The sequence below is a fragment of the Misgurnus anguillicaudatus genome, chromosome 25 (assembly GCF_027580225.2).
Source record: "Misgurnus anguillicaudatus chromosome 25, ASM2758022v2, whole genome shotgun sequence".
Taxonomy (NCBI): Eukaryota; Metazoa; Chordata; class Actinopteri; order Cypriniformes; family Cobitidae; genus Misgurnus; species Misgurnus anguillicaudatus.
In genome coordinates, this window is record NC_073361.2 from 25,988,165 (window position 1) to 26,006,125 (window position 17,961).

At 36.6% G+C, this 17,961-nt stretch overlaps 2 protein-coding genes across 4 annotated transcripts in view; one reads left to right on the forward strand and one right to left on the reverse strand.

Moving 5' to 3' along the window:
- ntng1a (netrin g1a) overlaps window positions 1-17,961 on the forward strand; it is a 193,549-nt gene that overhangs the window by 163,330 nt on the left and 12,258 nt on the right. The window contains exon 6 of the mRNA XM_073864243.1: window positions 16,386-16,547. Coding sequence (XP_073720344.1) covers window positions 16,386-16,547 — 162 coding nt within the window. The remainder of the gene's footprint in view (window positions 1-16,385; window positions 16,548-17,961) is intronic.
- LOC129426552 (guanine nucleotide exchange factor VAV3) overlaps window positions 687-17,961 on the reverse strand; it is a 96,437-nt gene continuing 79,162 nt past the window's right edge. For 2 of the 3 annotated variants that reach the window (XM_073864239.1, XM_073864241.1), the window contains exons 23-28: window positions 17,689-17,805; window positions 17,223-17,310; window positions 16,664-16,766; window positions 11,567-11,644; window positions 10,543-10,694; window positions 687-5,122 (exon numbers count right to left, since the gene is read on the reverse strand). In XM_073864239.1, coding sequence (XP_073720340.1) covers window positions 5,078-5,122; window positions 10,543-10,694; window positions 11,567-11,644; window positions 16,664-16,766; window positions 17,223-17,310; window positions 17,689-17,805 — 583 coding nt within the window. In that variant the 3' untranslated portion in view covers window positions 687-5,077. The remainder of the gene's footprint in view (window positions 5,123-10,542; window positions 10,695-11,566; window positions 11,645-16,663; window positions 16,767-17,222; window positions 17,311-17,688; window positions 17,806-17,961) is intronic. The other variant, XM_073864240.1, reaches the window with a different exon arrangement.

Here is a 17,961-nt window from a genome sequence, read left to right on the forward strand (position 1 = left end):
CAGTAGTACACTTGGATGCTTTAGTTTACTATAGGCTTTAGTTTGATCTGAAAGTCTGTAACTATACAACAAGTGAACTTATTCTATAGGTATACTAGAGTAGTATGCATACTATACTTTATTAGTTCAATGCTTGTACCACATTTTTTTTGTTTATGAAAGCACACTTTAAATTAATCCTTTTTTAGTATAGTTTTTATACGGCAACTACTGTATACTTGCGGTTTGAGTGAACCTAACATTAAACGTATAGTTTATTATTGATATATTTTGCACTTTAAGTATACTACTATGCTCTTATTTAGGTATTAACTTTAATACTTAAATATAGCTTTAACTACTTAAGTAGACTTTAAGTAAATTCCTATGTAAAATACGCTACTCAAAAGAGTAAACACATCTAAAAGCTAAGCATACTTATTATTACTTATACTTCATCTCAATAAAAAAGACTGAGTACAAGTACAGTTAAAATAGACTTTTAAGTCACTATAATTAAGCGTATACTTAAGTGTAATTTTAAGTACATTCCTAAAAAAAGTAGACGGAGTGTATACTTAAATTTGTTTTAAATAAGTATACTAATAGTATATATACTAACAAATGTGTGCTACAGTAATGTCACGCCCCACAACTTCAACACAAAATAAAGGCAATCTTTCATACAGACACAAAAGAAAAGACCATTTTAAAAAGAAGCAATATACATTTTATTATGCATTTACATATGTACAGTACAGGTGTGATACAGCACGTGGCACTGTAGGACACTCGAATTGCACAGCTACTGGTTAGGCCGCAGTGGCGGTTTCCGTGGCGACTAGGCTTGGCGTCAAGCATGCTACGTCTTTGGCTTCAGTGGACCATGAGCTACTCGGTGTACCGTCCGTCAGTAAACCAACATTGTGTTATTAGAGGTTGCTTACATAAATATGGCTTTGCACATTTAACAGCCCCAAGGAATGGTCACATAATGTAACAAACAATATTTGCAAAAAAATTATAATAAAAAGAACAGCACGGTTTCACATGAATCATTGAGTGATTCTAAATACAACAAATATGCATTCTCTATTTTTGCCAACACGGCATGATGGCACAGCCCAGCTGTAGCGCTATACATTTAAAAGACATACAGTACATGTGGAGAAAGAGAGCAGAATAAGATTATGAAGATGCGAGATGAAGAAGGTTAGAGATCGACGGGTGATTAGTGGCCCACAACTCAGTACTGAAACAGAATCTGTTGTATATAAATATATGTGTGTGGAAGCCTGTTAAATCCGTCCTGTCAGGGTTCATCTCTAGGGAGAGCGGAGTGGGAACAGATTACCGGTGAGAAAGCTTAGAAAACCAATTCTACTGCTTGCAGTTTGAGTGTAGGGAACAGTGCACCCAGGAGAAGACCGTAATCTGCCTCGGGCACGGATTTCACTCCAGATTTACAAAAAATCCTCTTTCATTTAATGCCCCCCCAAAAAAACGCAGATTCTAAACTGACCTTTAACCTTTGAACATAATGGGGCATGAGGGTTAGAGGCGATTTTGACTGTGCCGTAAACGGATTGTAGATTTTATTAAGTTAATCTATACACTCTTATAAATGCTGGTTGCTACATTTTAACCCAGCGTTGGGTCAAAAAGGGACAATCCACTGTAATTTAAACTATGCTGGGTTGTTTTAACTCGTTCCCCGCCAGTTTTTTTGGAAAAGTTGCTCGCTAGAATTTTTTGTGATTTTTACACAAAATTCACAAAATGCCTTGCAGGAAAATTTTCTTTTAAAAATATATAAACATACAAATATATTAAATGAAAGAACAGATTCTCTGCTTTCAAACAAACAATAAACAAACAAAAGGGAAAAAAGCGTTTCATACTATCTATATTTGAAAAGTTTCGTTGCAAAACGAGATAAATCCATTTTTTTTATTTTTCTCAAAACATGTTTATTATTATGTTATCATGTTATTATTTTGTTTTATGGTGCTTCTTAGCTGTATTTTTTAAGTTATGAAGGTTTAAATCAAAACAAACCAACTGCAGTTGCATTGAACCTAATTGGAATGCACAACCAAAAAACGAGATTTCTGAACAATTAAAAAACGGTGGTTATCTCGTTTTGCAACGAAACTCTTCATTTTTTCTCTGCTTATAAACTCCCAAATATGGGTATTTTTCTTTAAAATAAATTTTTTTAGCAAAAAGTTGAAATAATTGCATTTTTGTGTAGGAATTTTGTTAGAGATCAGATTCAGAACGATTATCAAAACATACACAGAGTTTAAAATGAGTAAATAACGTTTTGGCTTCAGTTTTTTCATAAATTGGATAATCACGGTATCGCAGGGTAACAAAAAAATTCATCAGGAAAACTTTTTTTATGCAAATGTTTTCTCTTAATTGACAAGATGACTTGTCAATGGCGGAAAAAGAGTTAATGTAAAATGCTGGGTAACTGTTGGGTAAAATATTAACATTTGCTGCTGGGTTAATTTAACCCAACGGTTGGGTTTGTCCCATTTTGACCCAATGCTGGTTTGTAAATAGCCCAGCATTTTTTTTAAGTGTACTACAGGTAATTCTACATTTTTCTATTGCTGATAGTTTTTAAGTTTATTTTTAGTTTAGTTTTAATGGTAACACTTTTGTATTTGTTAACATTAGTAAATGGATTAGCTAACATGAACTATCAATGAGAAATATAGTTGTTCAGCATTTATTAATGTTTGTTAATGTTAGGCCAATACGATTGTTCATGTTAGTTCACTGTGCATTAACTAATGTTACAAATTTTGATATTTTAAAATTATAAGTAAATAAAATTATTATTCAAAGTTCATGGTAGCTAATTCTTTAGAAATACAACTTTAAAGGAACAGTATGTAAGAAATGTATATCAATTAATCATAAAATGGATCTGATATGTCACTAGACATTAAGAAATATTTTCATTTCAAATACTTATATCACTGACAACAGTGGTCTGGCCAGGATATTGTCATTTAAAAAGTGGAGTTGCAGCCCTCAACTGATGTTTATGTTGTAATTTTGTGTATTGGCCACCAGTTGTGTGATTGCAGTACCAGTTTTAGCCACAAGTTTTGTGATTGCAATACCAGTTTTGGCCACAATCCTACATACTGTTCCTTTAAGTGTTACCATTTTAATTGTAAACCAATTTATTAAATTTTTGTTGGTATGCCGCAAGTTAACAGGCTTGTGTTATTGTTACGAAACTACATTTCCCATGATAGAAGTCAATGTAATATGGATCACAGACCCTAAACTCATCCTTTACCCTTTTTCTATTGGAAAGTGCACAATTTTAGGACCACAATCACCTTACACTATGACTTTAAGAAAGAACTTCCTTAGAAGACTTGGTGATGGTATTATAAAACGACAAATAAAGACGTATATTAAGATCTAAAAAGTAAAGTAAAGAAAAGGGAGTGACACACCTGGTAATGCTGCTGCCCCCTAGTGGTGTTACTTTACACTACATTGTGACAAAAGTGCAGCGACAACAATACAATATTCACCTAATACAATATAACACAGATGTTTATGAATCATATATCGCAGATGTCAATAAATAAATACTCATTTAATATGTATTCTCATTATACATGAATTTAAATAAAAAAAACTATTCTTGCTCAAAATCAGAAGTTCACTTACAAATGTACAATATATTTTGTAATTCTTCGTGGGGAAAAAAACAGAAGCATTAAAATATCTGTCCTTTAAATGCATTTTGTCAATTAGAGAGGCGTATAGGCACATATGCGTATATTTGAGTTCATGCAAGTTGTTTCTTTCATCAAGCGTTTGTTCTGTATGTCTCAAACTGCGAATGTGTTTTCCAGTCAAGGTCTCTTCTTAGATCGCAAATAAATAAATATTCTTCGCGAGAGCGCTTTCATCTAACCATCTGAGACAAACTAGCACTTTGAGTGTTTCCTGACATGACCTTTTCCCTATTAAAACCGCCGTCTCTTTAGCAGTCTAAACGTGCTTTCGTTTCATCCGGTTTTATCAGTTTCGAGCACCGTCTATGTTTAGCTGCAGGCAGGTGAAGCATCTTCACAGTTCGTAACATTTCTGGAAAACCTGGAGAGAATGAGACCTACAACTGAGGATGATTTCAATATAAGACTACACAAGCAGAAATATTCAACATTTTATCTTTAGAGACCAGCCGGATATCTAGATATCGATATCAACATTAGTTATTTAAAAGCCCATATCGATAAGATCCACCAGGTCTACCGGGTGGATATACAGTAAAACTAAATTCTCATCATTGTTCATTTTTCCCGTAAATGTGTGTGAATCCTCATTAGTTGACTGAGATGTCAGTGCCTGCGTTATCTAACAGGATCCCTCCTTCTGGATAAAGCGACACGATGTTTCCAGGGCGGTGGGCTCGTGCTGAAAAAGCTGTTTACAGGCCTGTCACCGCGAACGCTTTTGTTTACTGTCAACCGCCTGGCTGGTGCCAACATCTCGCTGAACGTCTCCCCGGCACAAATCAGGAAAACGGGGCGTGACAACCCAGCAATACATCTGCCGGGATAAGCACTCAAACAGGGCGACGTACAAAACAAGCGGTCCTTTAGTGCAGAACTCTGAAATTGAAAGATCGTCGTAGGAAGGAAACAGGCAATCCATTACCACGGTGTTTGTGTGCCAACCTGGTAAATCCTGCCAGGATGCTATGATCTTAATCTGAGATGAACAGTTGGGTGGAAATGGGAGGTGGCCTGTGTGGGTGAAAACACTTCTGGGTGGGTAAGGACAAATATGTGATCGGCAACATGTTTCTGTCCCTTACAAGCAAACAGCTCATAGTGCAGGAATTCCAGGCGAGGGTTACGTTTGATAATCTTCTCTCTAAGAGATAGTCCTTCATTCATCAAACCCCCAATGTGTGCCCTCCGACGCCCTCCAGTTCAGCACCATCATAGAGAAAAAAAGAGATAGCACCGGCCGATCGGTAGCCATTTCGGCTCAGTCCAGGCAAACAGCTTTGTGTTATTCATTGCATTTCCCTTCGCTTTCATTTAGAAGTTCACTCCTCTGCTTCTTCTACATATGTGGATGGGAACCAGCCCACCTGTGGATGAGAGAACAGAGGAAATGAGTGATTAAAGAGGATTTGCGTCACCTCGGATAACCTTGGATGCGATACGAGGGGGGGGCGGTAAAATCAAGGTTGGGTCGGTTAAGCTTTGCACGTAAGCCTGAGCAGTAATATCTGACATGATAGTACGACGGAGCTGTTTTTGCTCGAGCGACCAATAGGAAGACAGAGATGGAGCAGGGAGGGGAATTGTTTAAACTGAATAACACTTACAGACTCTCTGATGAAAACATTATTGGACAGCTCAAGAGGTTTGAAAAACATGTTCAATGTGCTTTAGGTACAAATAAGATTTTGAGCTCAGTGTGAAATAATACAGTTTAAATCGACGGCCATTCGTTTTCTCTTTGGTTTGAGTTTGTTTTTTCAGAATGTTAGAAAATTTATGTGACACAGTCTGTAAAAACCCAGATAAGGTCTTTTTTGGGATTTACTGTTTTTTTTTTTACATAAAATCATCAAGACTATTCTGTGAAAATATAATCTTGATATCTTCAATATTGACTAAGAAGGACATGCCAAAGATTAAAGTCAATGACTAAAATCAAATTTTGATGCTCCTAATCTCACATTTAGATGATGAGACTTTAGCCTGGATTTCACAGACAGGATAACATATACTATACCATTTGTGGCCCTGACGACAAAACTAGTCATACGTCACACAGGTATATTTCTAGCAATAGCAAACAATATATTGTATGGGTCAAAATGATAATTTTTTTTGCCAAAATCATCAGAATATTATGTAAAGATCATGTTTCATGTTGATATTTTGTACATTTCCTACACTTACTAATATAAATAAATAAATAAATAAATATATATATATATATATATATATATATATATATATATATATATATATATATATATATATATATATATATATATATATATATATATATATATATATATATATATATCGTCGCTGCCCAATGAATTGATATTTTGTACATTTCCTACACTTACTAATATAAATAAATAAATAAATAAATATATATATATATATATCGTCGCTGCCCAATGAAACTCACGTATGTCCAAAACGGTAACTTTTCAGGAAGTGAAAAAAACACCGTATATCAAAAGCAGTTGAATGTAGCGTTGTCATACTTGGTACGGCATATTTACATGTAACCATATTCTTGCCAGTGTCATGATATAATCCACATTTGACCAAAATTGAGTTTAAATGGACATGCGTGCATATTTTACAGTAACTGTGATCGATACGCGTTCTTCCGATCATTAATTAGAATGGCCAAGTGGCGTTTCGTATTGACAGATGAATACGCTCAGTTTATTAAACAGCCTACGTCTTAGTTAAATACGCTTACTTTATTTAGTATTAATTATAAGTGTATTAAATGTCTCTTGCAAGCTATGAAGGGACAATGAATCAATACACTGACAAAGTCCCTGCAACACCAGCTCAACCGAACAATGCCAAAGCACCACAACGTAGAAAACAGCAGCGCGTTTAATAAATGATTACAATGAATTTCATTACATATGTACAAGAAAACACACCATCAGCATACAACGCAACATATGTGACCCTGGACCACAAAACCAGTCTTACCCCCCAGTCACATTAGCTACAAGCGACAGAGACAGAGCGACAGGCTACCATTAATTTTCAATGGAAGTGGCCGTTTGCCAGCGACAAGCGACGAGCTCGCCGGTGCGCGAGCAAGGCGGGGCCAAAATAGGCAAGCAGTCTATTTTATGCAAATACTGAGCGATGCGACAAAGCGACTGCAAATCGGAGTGAAGGAGCAACGTGACGTAGGTCTGTGGTCGAGTCTGAGAAAATAATTCAAGATGGCGGAAAATGCGCATTTATGTATATATCTGATAAATTTGGCATTTTATCTCAAATATTTTGTTACTTTTATCGAGAAATAAATACTTTTAAATCCAAAAACACCTTTCTTGTAACTTAACAATACCTCTAAAGTGACTTTTGATACCGCTTTTAGAAACTAGCCAAGGAACGCCCATCAAGCGGGTGCGTGTCGCTCGGTGTCGTTCACTTTTGTAGCTAATGTGACTGTAGGGTTAAGCATCGCTTGATTTTTCAGAACATTTTAACCAAATGCTTTCACAAAGTGGTGGGGAAATCCCCAGCGTATAACACCAATGCTAGACAGATACTTTGTTTGCACAGTCCTACCGTAATTAAGTAACTCATACAGTAGATGTTAGTCTGGCGTCCGGGGGAAACGTTTACCTCGAAGGAAAGTCATTGTCATGTTTATTCGGCTATATCCAGTGCTGAGCTTCGATGAAACTTTACGAGACCGGCGAGATGCTTCACAGGCGGAAGATATGCGGCGTGATTGACAGCTTTGACACCAAACGGGTACGTGAAAATCAGATGACATGATTTCACAAGTTTTCATTGGCTATTTAGGTATGTGACGCATACTGTATATGGAAATGAACCTGGACATTCAATCTGTCGAAAAATCTCAAAATCGGCAAAATGAACATACATGAGTTTCATCGGACAGCGACGATATATATATATATATATATACACACACATATATATATATTAGGGCTGTGAATCGATTAAAATTTTTAATCTAATTAATTACATACTCTGTGATTAATTAATCTAAATTAATCGCCTACATAATTTTTGCTGTGAAAGTATTAAATATTTCTTTTTAAATAAATCAGTGAATAATCAGCATTAGTGACATTGAAGCTCAAAAACTCTTTTATTATTACAGCATTTTTTTTTTACTGTTATGATTCTCGAACTGCTCTCACGGGATTTGGATGTCATCTGCTTCTTGGTTCTTGTGGCGCCACATAAAGTGTACTCACTAGTTTAACAAACCCGTTTTATCAGCCACTGGTTAGATCAACGTAGCAGTCAAAAACGGGACGCGAGTAATCACATACGAGAGAAATCGTTGCAAAATACAGGACACCTATACTGTGCTATATTTGGTTTTCTGATCCCAATCTTCAGCATTCCGCTAAGCCAAGTCAATCTCCATTGGTCTTTTACACCTTTATTGATCTCCAAAACTTCGGAGCCTTCCTGCATAAGTATGTCCATGCTAGCTGAAATAAAGTTAGTGGATCCGGTGCGTAGTGATTACAGAAAGCTTACAGTGGAGAGAGGAACGTGATTTTGCTCCACTCCAGGCTTTGATCACATCCCACTTAAAAAGCTGAATACACGTCGTATTTATGAAAAGTTAATTTAATAATTTTGCAATTGACGGAAATCCGTGTAACGACGGAGAACTTTAATCCATGTGCTTTGTATGATGTGGTACTTTAGAGTGGACGAACTCTATGATATGCAAATTCTTTGCTGCAGACGTTGCATACTTTATTTTTATCATCACTTCCATCAGGTCGTTTTTTTATAAGTAAATGTTCCAGTCAATGATCCAGTCACCGCCAGCGCGTTCTCGTCTACCTCCTTTATTTTACAGTCAAATGGTGGCTAGAATGTATCCAGGTTCAATACGGAATAGATTAATCTGCGTTATTTTTTTTAACGCGTTATTTTTTTCTCAGATTAATTAATCGAATTAATGCGTTATTTTCACAGCCCTAATATATATATATATATATAATTTATAATTAGTAATATTTGTTGCAACTCCATTTGGAAAACATTAAAAGGTGATTTTCTTAATATTTAGATTTTTGGCACCCTCAGATTTCAGATTTTCAAATAGTCGTATGTAAGCCATTTTTTATTTTTTATTATTTTCTTATCCTAACAAACCATACATCAATGGAAAGCTGTATGAATCTCATTTTTTATGACTGTTATGATTGGTTTTGTGGTTCATGGTCACATTAAGTTTTGAAAATTATAAATTAGAAAGGTTTCAAAACTTTTAGCAGTATTGTATATTTACTTTAATATTTATATTAATACAATACAGGTCAACCATTAGCATAGTTTTCCTTTCTTTCTAAGCCCCTTTTTCTTTAAGAAAGTCCTTAAAATGAGGTTTTGTCATATTTGACTAATTCTGCAAATACTAATTTGTTAATAATTTGTTTGGTAATAGCTGGGTAAGAATAACGCTGTGTGCATCATGTTATATGTGACCCTGGACCAAAAAGGGTCATAAGTCATAAATAATTACTCCACTTTCTTAAAATAAAATCTTAATAATTTACTAAAATGTTAAACATTTCTAAAATGTTGATGTCTTTCTTTGTTCAGTCGAGAAGAAATGAAAGGTTTTTTTTTGAGGAAAACATACCAGGTTTTTCTCAATTCAATAGACTTTTTGGACCCCAACAGTTAACAAAATTGCAGTTTCAACGCAGCCCCAAATGGCTCCAAACGATCCCAAACGAGGCATGAGGGTCTTATCTAATGAAACGATTGTCATTTTTGGCAAGAAAAATAATAAATATGTACTTTTAAACAACAACTTGTCTTGCACTATCTGTGTGACGCACCAGCGCGACCTCACATAACGCACCATGACGCCGAAAGGCCAATCATGGCGTATGCGAAACTACCGCCCCAGTGTTTACAAGGACCGTTCCAACGTTATTGTATGTGGAATGATACCAATTAATGTCTTTGTGTCAGTTTATTGTTTAAATGGTCCGCAAATGTGCGTTTCACATATGTGACGCATGACCTTTTGACACCATGACACATTACGTGAGGTCGCGCTGGCGCGTCTCAAGGACAGTGCAAGACGAGAAGTTGTAATTTAAAAGTACATATTTTTTATTTTTCTTGCCAAAAATGGCAATCGCTTGGTAGATAAGACCCTTATGCCTCGGTTGGGATCGTTTAAAGCTCTTTGAAGCGGCGTTGAAACTGCAATTTTAAACTGCATTTTAACTGTAAACTGTTGGGGTCCAATAAAGTCTATTAAATTAAGAAAAATCCTGAAATGTTTTTCTCAAAAAACGTAATTTCTTCTCGACTGAACAAAGAGAAAACATGTTGGATGAGATGGGGGTGAGAAAATTATATAGATTTTTTAAAAATATATATATATATATTTGGCCAAGATATTATTTGTATAGTTAACTATTTAATATTTAACTATTTGTAAAAATTGGGAAAACATTTAAATATTGAGAAAAATCGCCTTTAAAGTTATCCAAATGAAGTCATTATCAACACATTACTAATGACAAAAACATTTTTTAGACATTTACAAAATATCTTCATGGAACATGATCTTTACTTAAAATCCAATTATTTTTGGCATTAACATTTTTTGCCCCATACAATGTATTATTGACTATACAAATATACCTGTGTGACTTATGACTGATTTTGTGGTCCAGGTTCACATTTTAATCTATTCACAAAGAACCGTAGAGTATATAGTGTAGTATGCAGTAAGCTAGTATTCAAATCTAAACACACTTACCCGCCCATTGACTTCTCCTCTCCACCAGCCATTGGCTCCAGTTTTACTGTAGATCTTAACCACATCTCCCTCCTGCAGTGACAGTTCCCGCGTGTCCCTGGAGCTGAAGTCATATCGAGCTATCGCAACACCCATCACCTTAGGAGTGAACACTGTGGAGACGAAAAGAAAAGACATTTAGCACCAAAACATACAAGATGACTGATATAAGATGAATATCAGACCAAGTAAACACAAACATAGAGAGAGATGGATGTAGCGTCAATCCTCTGAGTCAGGCAGAAGAGTCTCTTGTAATCACTACGGTGCTTCATGTGTTTGCACATGCACTCCAAATAAATGATTTTTGGGAATCTGGGTCGGGTCCAATCAAAGCTCAAGTGGCTGTTTTGATTACGACTCGAGATGTGTCAACAGCCTAATCCGCAGGGTTAATTACATTTTCTCTGAGAAAAAAAAGGCTTGCTAACTGACTAGCGTAGCGCTCAAAACAACGTCGGACCCGTTTTGAGATTCCTCTAAGTGTGGCGGGTAGGGAAAAGTGTGACGGTGAAATCAAATGAGCCTTTGTTTTATCGGACTACAGAGGCTGCGAACGGCAAGCAAACGGCAGCCAAGAAGCTCGGCCTACCGCCAGACGCGTGCCGATGAGATCTGCGTCAATGCCAGGACTGCTCCTCCTCAGCTGTTTAAAAAAAGCAGACTTGTACAGACAGAGAACCGGCTGCCAGTTTCGCTTCTCAAAGTGAGAAGTTTGTGGGAAGACGTCAGAAAGTTAGTCCGACTCCTTGACAAAAAAGCCTGTAATAACAGATCTAATAAGCTGAAATTAGATACGATGAGTCATGCTGGATGTCAGTCAATGTTATACGGCTGACAAAGGACATATGGTGCATGCGGCTGCGGCGTGACGCACATAAAAGCAAAAAAAAGACACAAACCAAACGAAAATGGGTAAAATTCAAAAGGATGCCGGATCCTTCAACAAAACTGCACGGATGGAGAAGAAAAGATGTAGCTGTACCTGACCAAAATGGAGCTGCGGAGGGAGGGACAAAGCTGTAGCCGGTAGTTAGAAAAGACAGGCCGCAGAGCAACGGAGCTGAGGTGGGCGGAGGCAGAGGCATGGGCGGGGCAGGTGGGCGTGGTTGGGTGAGGTAGGGGTAGAGAGAAGAGAAGCATAGACAAAGCATTTAATTGAAGCATTTGCAAGCCAAGCACATGAACAATTCCTACTGTAGCCCGTTTCCTACGTCAGCGCTCGTTTTAAGGGGTCGGATGGGAATACCGGTGGATGGGTGCCAATGTTGGAATCTATCTATTCATGTGTTGTTCCACGGAGAACCATTGGTGGGTTTGTGTTTACTAGTAAAACTCCTCAAGCGTCTGTTCGCCTCCCCCTGCCATCTGATGCTCCATCTGACCGGCTCGGCCCAGAGCGTCACAGACCCCTAGCGTGTCAGCTACACAATATGTTTCCTCGCCTGTTTTTTAATGGAAGGAAGATGAAGCAATACGACTAACAACACTTAGATGAATACCGAACAACCCGATTAAGGGTGTATAAGCAGGTCTCTCACAATACTGTATATGAAACAGCCCACCAAGTAATAGACGTCATTACACTGTGTAGGTTAACTATAGACCCGATATAGTCCGGCTATACAAAAAATTAGGGGTGCTCGGATCAATGCCGATATCTACTAAAAATACGTGACCGATCACTATTCTAAATCTTATTCACAGCTATTTCATGTACTACGGCTTTAAGTCCTTATCGATCTAAAATCGCTGTTAGTTTGAATCGTTTATAACATGCATTTGAAAACACTCGTCAAACTTAATCATTATACATATTCTTTATTATCATAAAAAATACCTGAAAAGGTTTGAAGAACAGCAATATAAATATATCCTTAAGCCATTTTCTGGAGCTGCGTGTCATAGCTACGCATGTATGGTTCTTCGTCTACAGTGCATATTGAGTTTCTGCACGAGAGCGCCCTCTGGCTTTTGGATGTAGCAGTTTCACCACAATTTATTGAGAAGCATAGCAAGCATTATTGGCTGATTGATCGAAGCATCCCTACAAAAAATATTTTTGACTTTCTGTAGCTCAGTTGGTGGAGCATTGCATTAGCATCGCAAAGGTCATGGGTTCGATTCCGGAAAAAGTATAGCTTGAATGCATCGTACGTCGCTTTTGGATTTGCCCAATGAATAAATGTCCTAGCAACATCCTCTTAAATGATTTAATATCTCTCTAACTTTTTATCTCTGGCAAGCAGTTTAACTCTGACTGGGTTCAGAAGCGACATCTCTCGCTGTGTCTTTCTTAAACATCTGTTCAAAGTTTTAAAGCCGAGGCAAACCGATCCCATGAATTTATTCATGAGCACATGCTGTGTCTCCAAAAGGCCTCGTCTCTGACCACTATCCAACCTGTGATGTCCGAGCCACCGGCACCAAGCACATTTTTTAAATTCCACCCACGTCACTCCAGAAACGTTCGGTAAAGCCGAACCACCTTCCACCCACTATACTGCAAACTGTCTGACGGCTTTAAACCTCCAGTCTTAAGCACAGTGCTGTTAGCCGTAATGTAAATATCCAGGGTTATAGATTTGTCATCCGAACCGCGTGGCTCAATTCACATTTGTGGGGAAAGCTGCGGAACAGACAGGAACGATATAAATATAGATATGGAGGATATGGCAACCATCATTTATCCTGCACTTGAATGTGAACAGAAACTATGATAATTTTGGTGTCTAATAATACTCCTTTATAGTTTAGTGGTACATTAGGAGTGTGAAAGGTCATGGCTTTAAACCAGGGGGTCCTCGCAATGCATAAATGTAAATGCAATACAGTTTATTTAAGCTTTGACTACCTCTTTACCTATATGGAGGTCAAGAACAATGACTGTGTATTTATGAGATCAATACTATCAATTAGGTGAACAACAATCTTATTTGCATACTGATGATGAGGTCAATAACATTGCTGAATATGGCACGCGACATGCACTTGTCCTATTTTAATAACTCCTTGTCTAATTGTATAAATTGCTAAATGGCATTATCATAAAATGACAAGGTCTCATTCAAAGTTTTTTATGAAAGACTTGCCCGCCTCTGGCAGCCGTGCCGAAAACAACTGCATGCGATTTGCATTTATTGGCACATAACAGAAGGAGACAGGAACAAAAAGGAAATCAAAAGGGAAAGAAGCTGCGATGCATTGAAATGGACCTCGGGGATGAGTGAGGAGAAAAACAGATGCAATGCATGCTGGGAGATCCATTCTTGGGAGTTGTTGAATCACTTTCGTCTTTCCTGTTTGTCTAAACAGTGAACTATTTGAGTGACGTCTCGACAAGGGAAGAAAACAGGCATGCAATCTGTCAACGCTTCTCGACCCTCGCGGAGCACGACACCGCCCCTCCATCCCGGATTCTTCATAGTGACATATGGAGTTACAATAAAATCTCATCCGAGCGCTGACTGCGATCTGTCATAAATTTTTCGATCGGGCTCTAAGCACAGCTCGAGTACTTCACGGTTTAAGAATTTAGGGTTTTTAACCCTTTCCTCTACCTGCACAACAAAGTCAGAAACAGATTTCTAGTCAGATACACAAATGCTGATCCTGTTGTACATACTTATGCATGCTGCCGTTACCCAGTAGTACTTAAACTTTCTGGTGTGTGCCCCAGACATAAACATAAACATTTTTCATGACATAAAACATCTCAAACTTAGAATTTTAATACAATGTAGTGCTGTTGGTTAGTACACTGCAAAAAATGATTTTCAAGAAAAAAAAGTATTTCTGTATTTCTGTCTTGTTTTCAGTAAAAATATCAAAAAATTCTTAAATTAAGATGCTTTTTGTGATGACCAAAATGACTCAAGAAAATAAGTCTAGTTTTAAGACCAAAAATGTCAAATTTAAGTGATTTTGTGCATAAAACAAGCAAACAAAAATTTGCCAATAGGGTAAGCAAAAAATCTTGAAAATTTTTCTTAAAAACTAAATTTAAAAAAATTCAAGATTTTTTTTGCTTGTTTTATGCACAAAATTTGATATTTTTTGTCTAGAAACTAGACTTATTTTCTTGGGTCGTTTTGCTCATCAAGAAAAAGCATCTTAATTTAAGAATTTTTAGATATTTTTACTGAAAACAAGACAAAATTACTACAAATTTTTTCTTGAAAATCATTTTTTGTAGTGTAGCCTTATTTTTCAGATGTTAAATTAAGAAAATAAGGCTAGTTTTTAGACAAAAAATATCAAATTTAAGTGATTTTGTGCATAAAACAAGCAAAACAAATCTGCCAATGGGGTAAGCAAAAAATCTTGAAAATTTTTCTTAAAAACTAAATTCAAGAACAATTCAAGATTTTTTGCTTGTTTTATGCACATAATCACTTAAATTTGATATTTTTGGTCTTAAAACTAGACTTATTTTCTTGGGTCGTTTTGCTCATCAAGAAAAATCATCGTAATTTAAGAATTTTTAGATATTTTTACTGAAAACAAGACAAAAATACTACGAATTTTTTTCTTGAAAATCATTTTTTGTAGTGTAGCCTTATTTTTCAGATGTTAAATATAGAAAATAAGTCTAGTTTTTAGACAAAAAATATCAAATTTAAGCCATTTTGTGCATAAAACAAGCAAAAAAATCTGCCAATGGGGTAAGCAAAAAATCTTGAAAATTTTTCTTAAACACTAAATTCAAGAAAAATTCAATATTTTTTGCTTGTTTTATGCACAAAATCACTTAAATTTGATGTTTTTAGTCTAAAAGCTAGACTTATTTTCTTGGGTCGTTTTGCTCATAAAGAAAAAGCATCTTAATTTAAGAATTTTTATTTTTACTGAAAACAAGACAAAAATACTGAGAATTTTTTTTCTTGAAAATAAGTTTTTCAGTGTAGTCTTATTTTTCAGATGTTAAATTACACAGAATTCATAAAACTGGAGCGCGGCCAACATAACATGTTTCTATACGTTACTGTGACTGTAACAAAAACCTCAGTGTGTTTGCTATAAAACCAAATTCATCATTATTCAAGTAGCTAGCAAAAAATCACTTTAATCTAGTCAACAACTTTAGCAAGATTCCCTTTCGAGCTGTTCCTTAAAGGGGACATATCATAAAAATCTGACTTTTTCTATGTTTAAATGCTATAGTTGGGTCCCCGTTGCTTTTATCAACCTAGAAAATGTGATAAAGAAGAACCCACTAAACCAAAGTAAACCATTCTCTGCAAGCATGTGAAAAAATAGGTCATTGAAATTTGGCTTCCCTTGTGATGTCAGAAGGGGATAATACCGCCCCTTAATCTGCACTATCCAACCCCGGCACTGCCATAGTGGAGAGAGAGAAAATGACTGACAGCACAATGGAGTTTCAATTTCAACAAACCACCATTATGGCGATCAGTGTTTATATTTTATCAGCTCATTTGCATTTAAAAGGATACACCCAAAATGGCACATTTTTGCTCACACCTACAAATAGGCGACTTTAACATATCTATAAATGATCTACATGGTATTTTGAGCTAAAACTTCACTTGTGTACTCTGGGGACACCAAATATTTATTTTACATCTTAAAAAAGTCTTGTGAAATGTCCCCTTTAACCTAGTCAGTAGTTTTAAAAACAACAGCGCCCCCATCAGCAGTTGACACTTGCGTACTCGACAATTCCGAACGCAACCGCGCGTGAAATCAAGATAGCATAGCCAATAGCGCATGAGTTTGTTTTAGGCCTTACTGTATGTTTTTAAATAGCAGCGTGAACAACACGTCTTCTTGTTATGACACAGGAGAAATGCGACACCCGGGAACACGTGTGAACTCTCGAACAGACGAATGGCTCAGAGGTCTCAAACAGAGCATCAGACAACTCAAAACACTTTCTAAGAAGAAACAGTGCTGCCATAGCAACCACCCTACCGACCGTAGCCACATCACAACCATGTCTACAGGTATGTTTAATTAAAACCATTGTAAATCATTGTTTAGATAACAAACCATTAGAGGCTTTGTGTTATCGAGCAGAAGAGATTGTTTTGTTATAGTAGCGTCTGTATGCTGTACGTACTATTTGCTCCGTTTTCCGGCTCTCGGTAGGCGAATTGGAGCGTGGTATCAAGTGTCCTGAATCCCTCCCGCAGAGAATGATGTTTGTAATACTCGATCAGCTCCTGCATTAAATAAACAAGCGAATTAAGATCAGACATGCTCGACGTGATGTCACTTGAAATATCTGCAGCATTAAAGAAAAAATGAGAACTGATTCAATAGGACTCCAGCTTTCAAAATTCAATGATGTTATTTAAGTGGCATTTGTGAAATCGAATCTAAAAGCATTTTGAGAAAGGCTGACAAAAGACATTTGATTTTTCTACAGAAGCGAGGCATTAAGTTTAATATTGTAAACAGTCAAATAATAATAATAGGTGACACACAAAAACGATTTTAAATGTAATAAACTGGTATAATGCAAACATTTATCTTTCTCTTTACATTTTATATTTTTTAATGCTTTAAATACAAATGCTAGGTTGTTTCAACCAATGCTTGGGTCATAATTAATATATAATATAATATAATATAATAATAGATTAATATATTCATTAGAAGAAAACATTAACACTCACTAAAATGCTTCTGAACTTTCTGTTTTCGGTAATGTGAAAGCATCCCTCCTTCGCTAAGATCTTGATGTGTTTCACGTCGTTGTTGTACCTGTGGGCCATGAATAAATGATGAGAGTAATTTTCTGGTGATCACTGCGATCGATGCAACCTATCCCCGGTGGGAAACTGCCATAGTAATGCATGGGGCAAAGAGCTTTTCAAGCAGGAAAAGGGGTCGATAGCGAGGGGTGGGGCGTCTCCATTAGTCCTTGGATTGAAAGTTCAGACCTCACATTTTTTAGACAAAAAGTACGCAGGACTGTCTGAAATCAAGGGGGACTTTTCTGAAAAATGCCGAATCATTTACCGTCTTGGGGAATTGGTTTTGCGTGCACAGGAATGATGCACTATTCAGATGGGAGCTTAAAAGAACAAATCTAAATGGATTTGAATTTCAAGGCTTTGTGTTTTAACTTGTACGACTTACTTGATGCTGATGGCGTATTCGTTTAACTCTCTGCTTCTGTGACGGACCAGGTACGTGCTGCTTCTCCTGTTGAGCAGCGCGGCCTCCGCCTGCAGTCTTTCCATTGGACCGGCAAACCTGAAAGAAAGGTCGGATGTCAGAGGTGAAGGGCAAGAAACAAGGTTAATGGGCTAATAATGCAAAGGTGTTGACCTGTGCCTGTGGTAATACAGGTCACCTTTAATACCCACAAAAAGTCACAAGAAATCAATGTCAATATCTGAGTGCTGACAG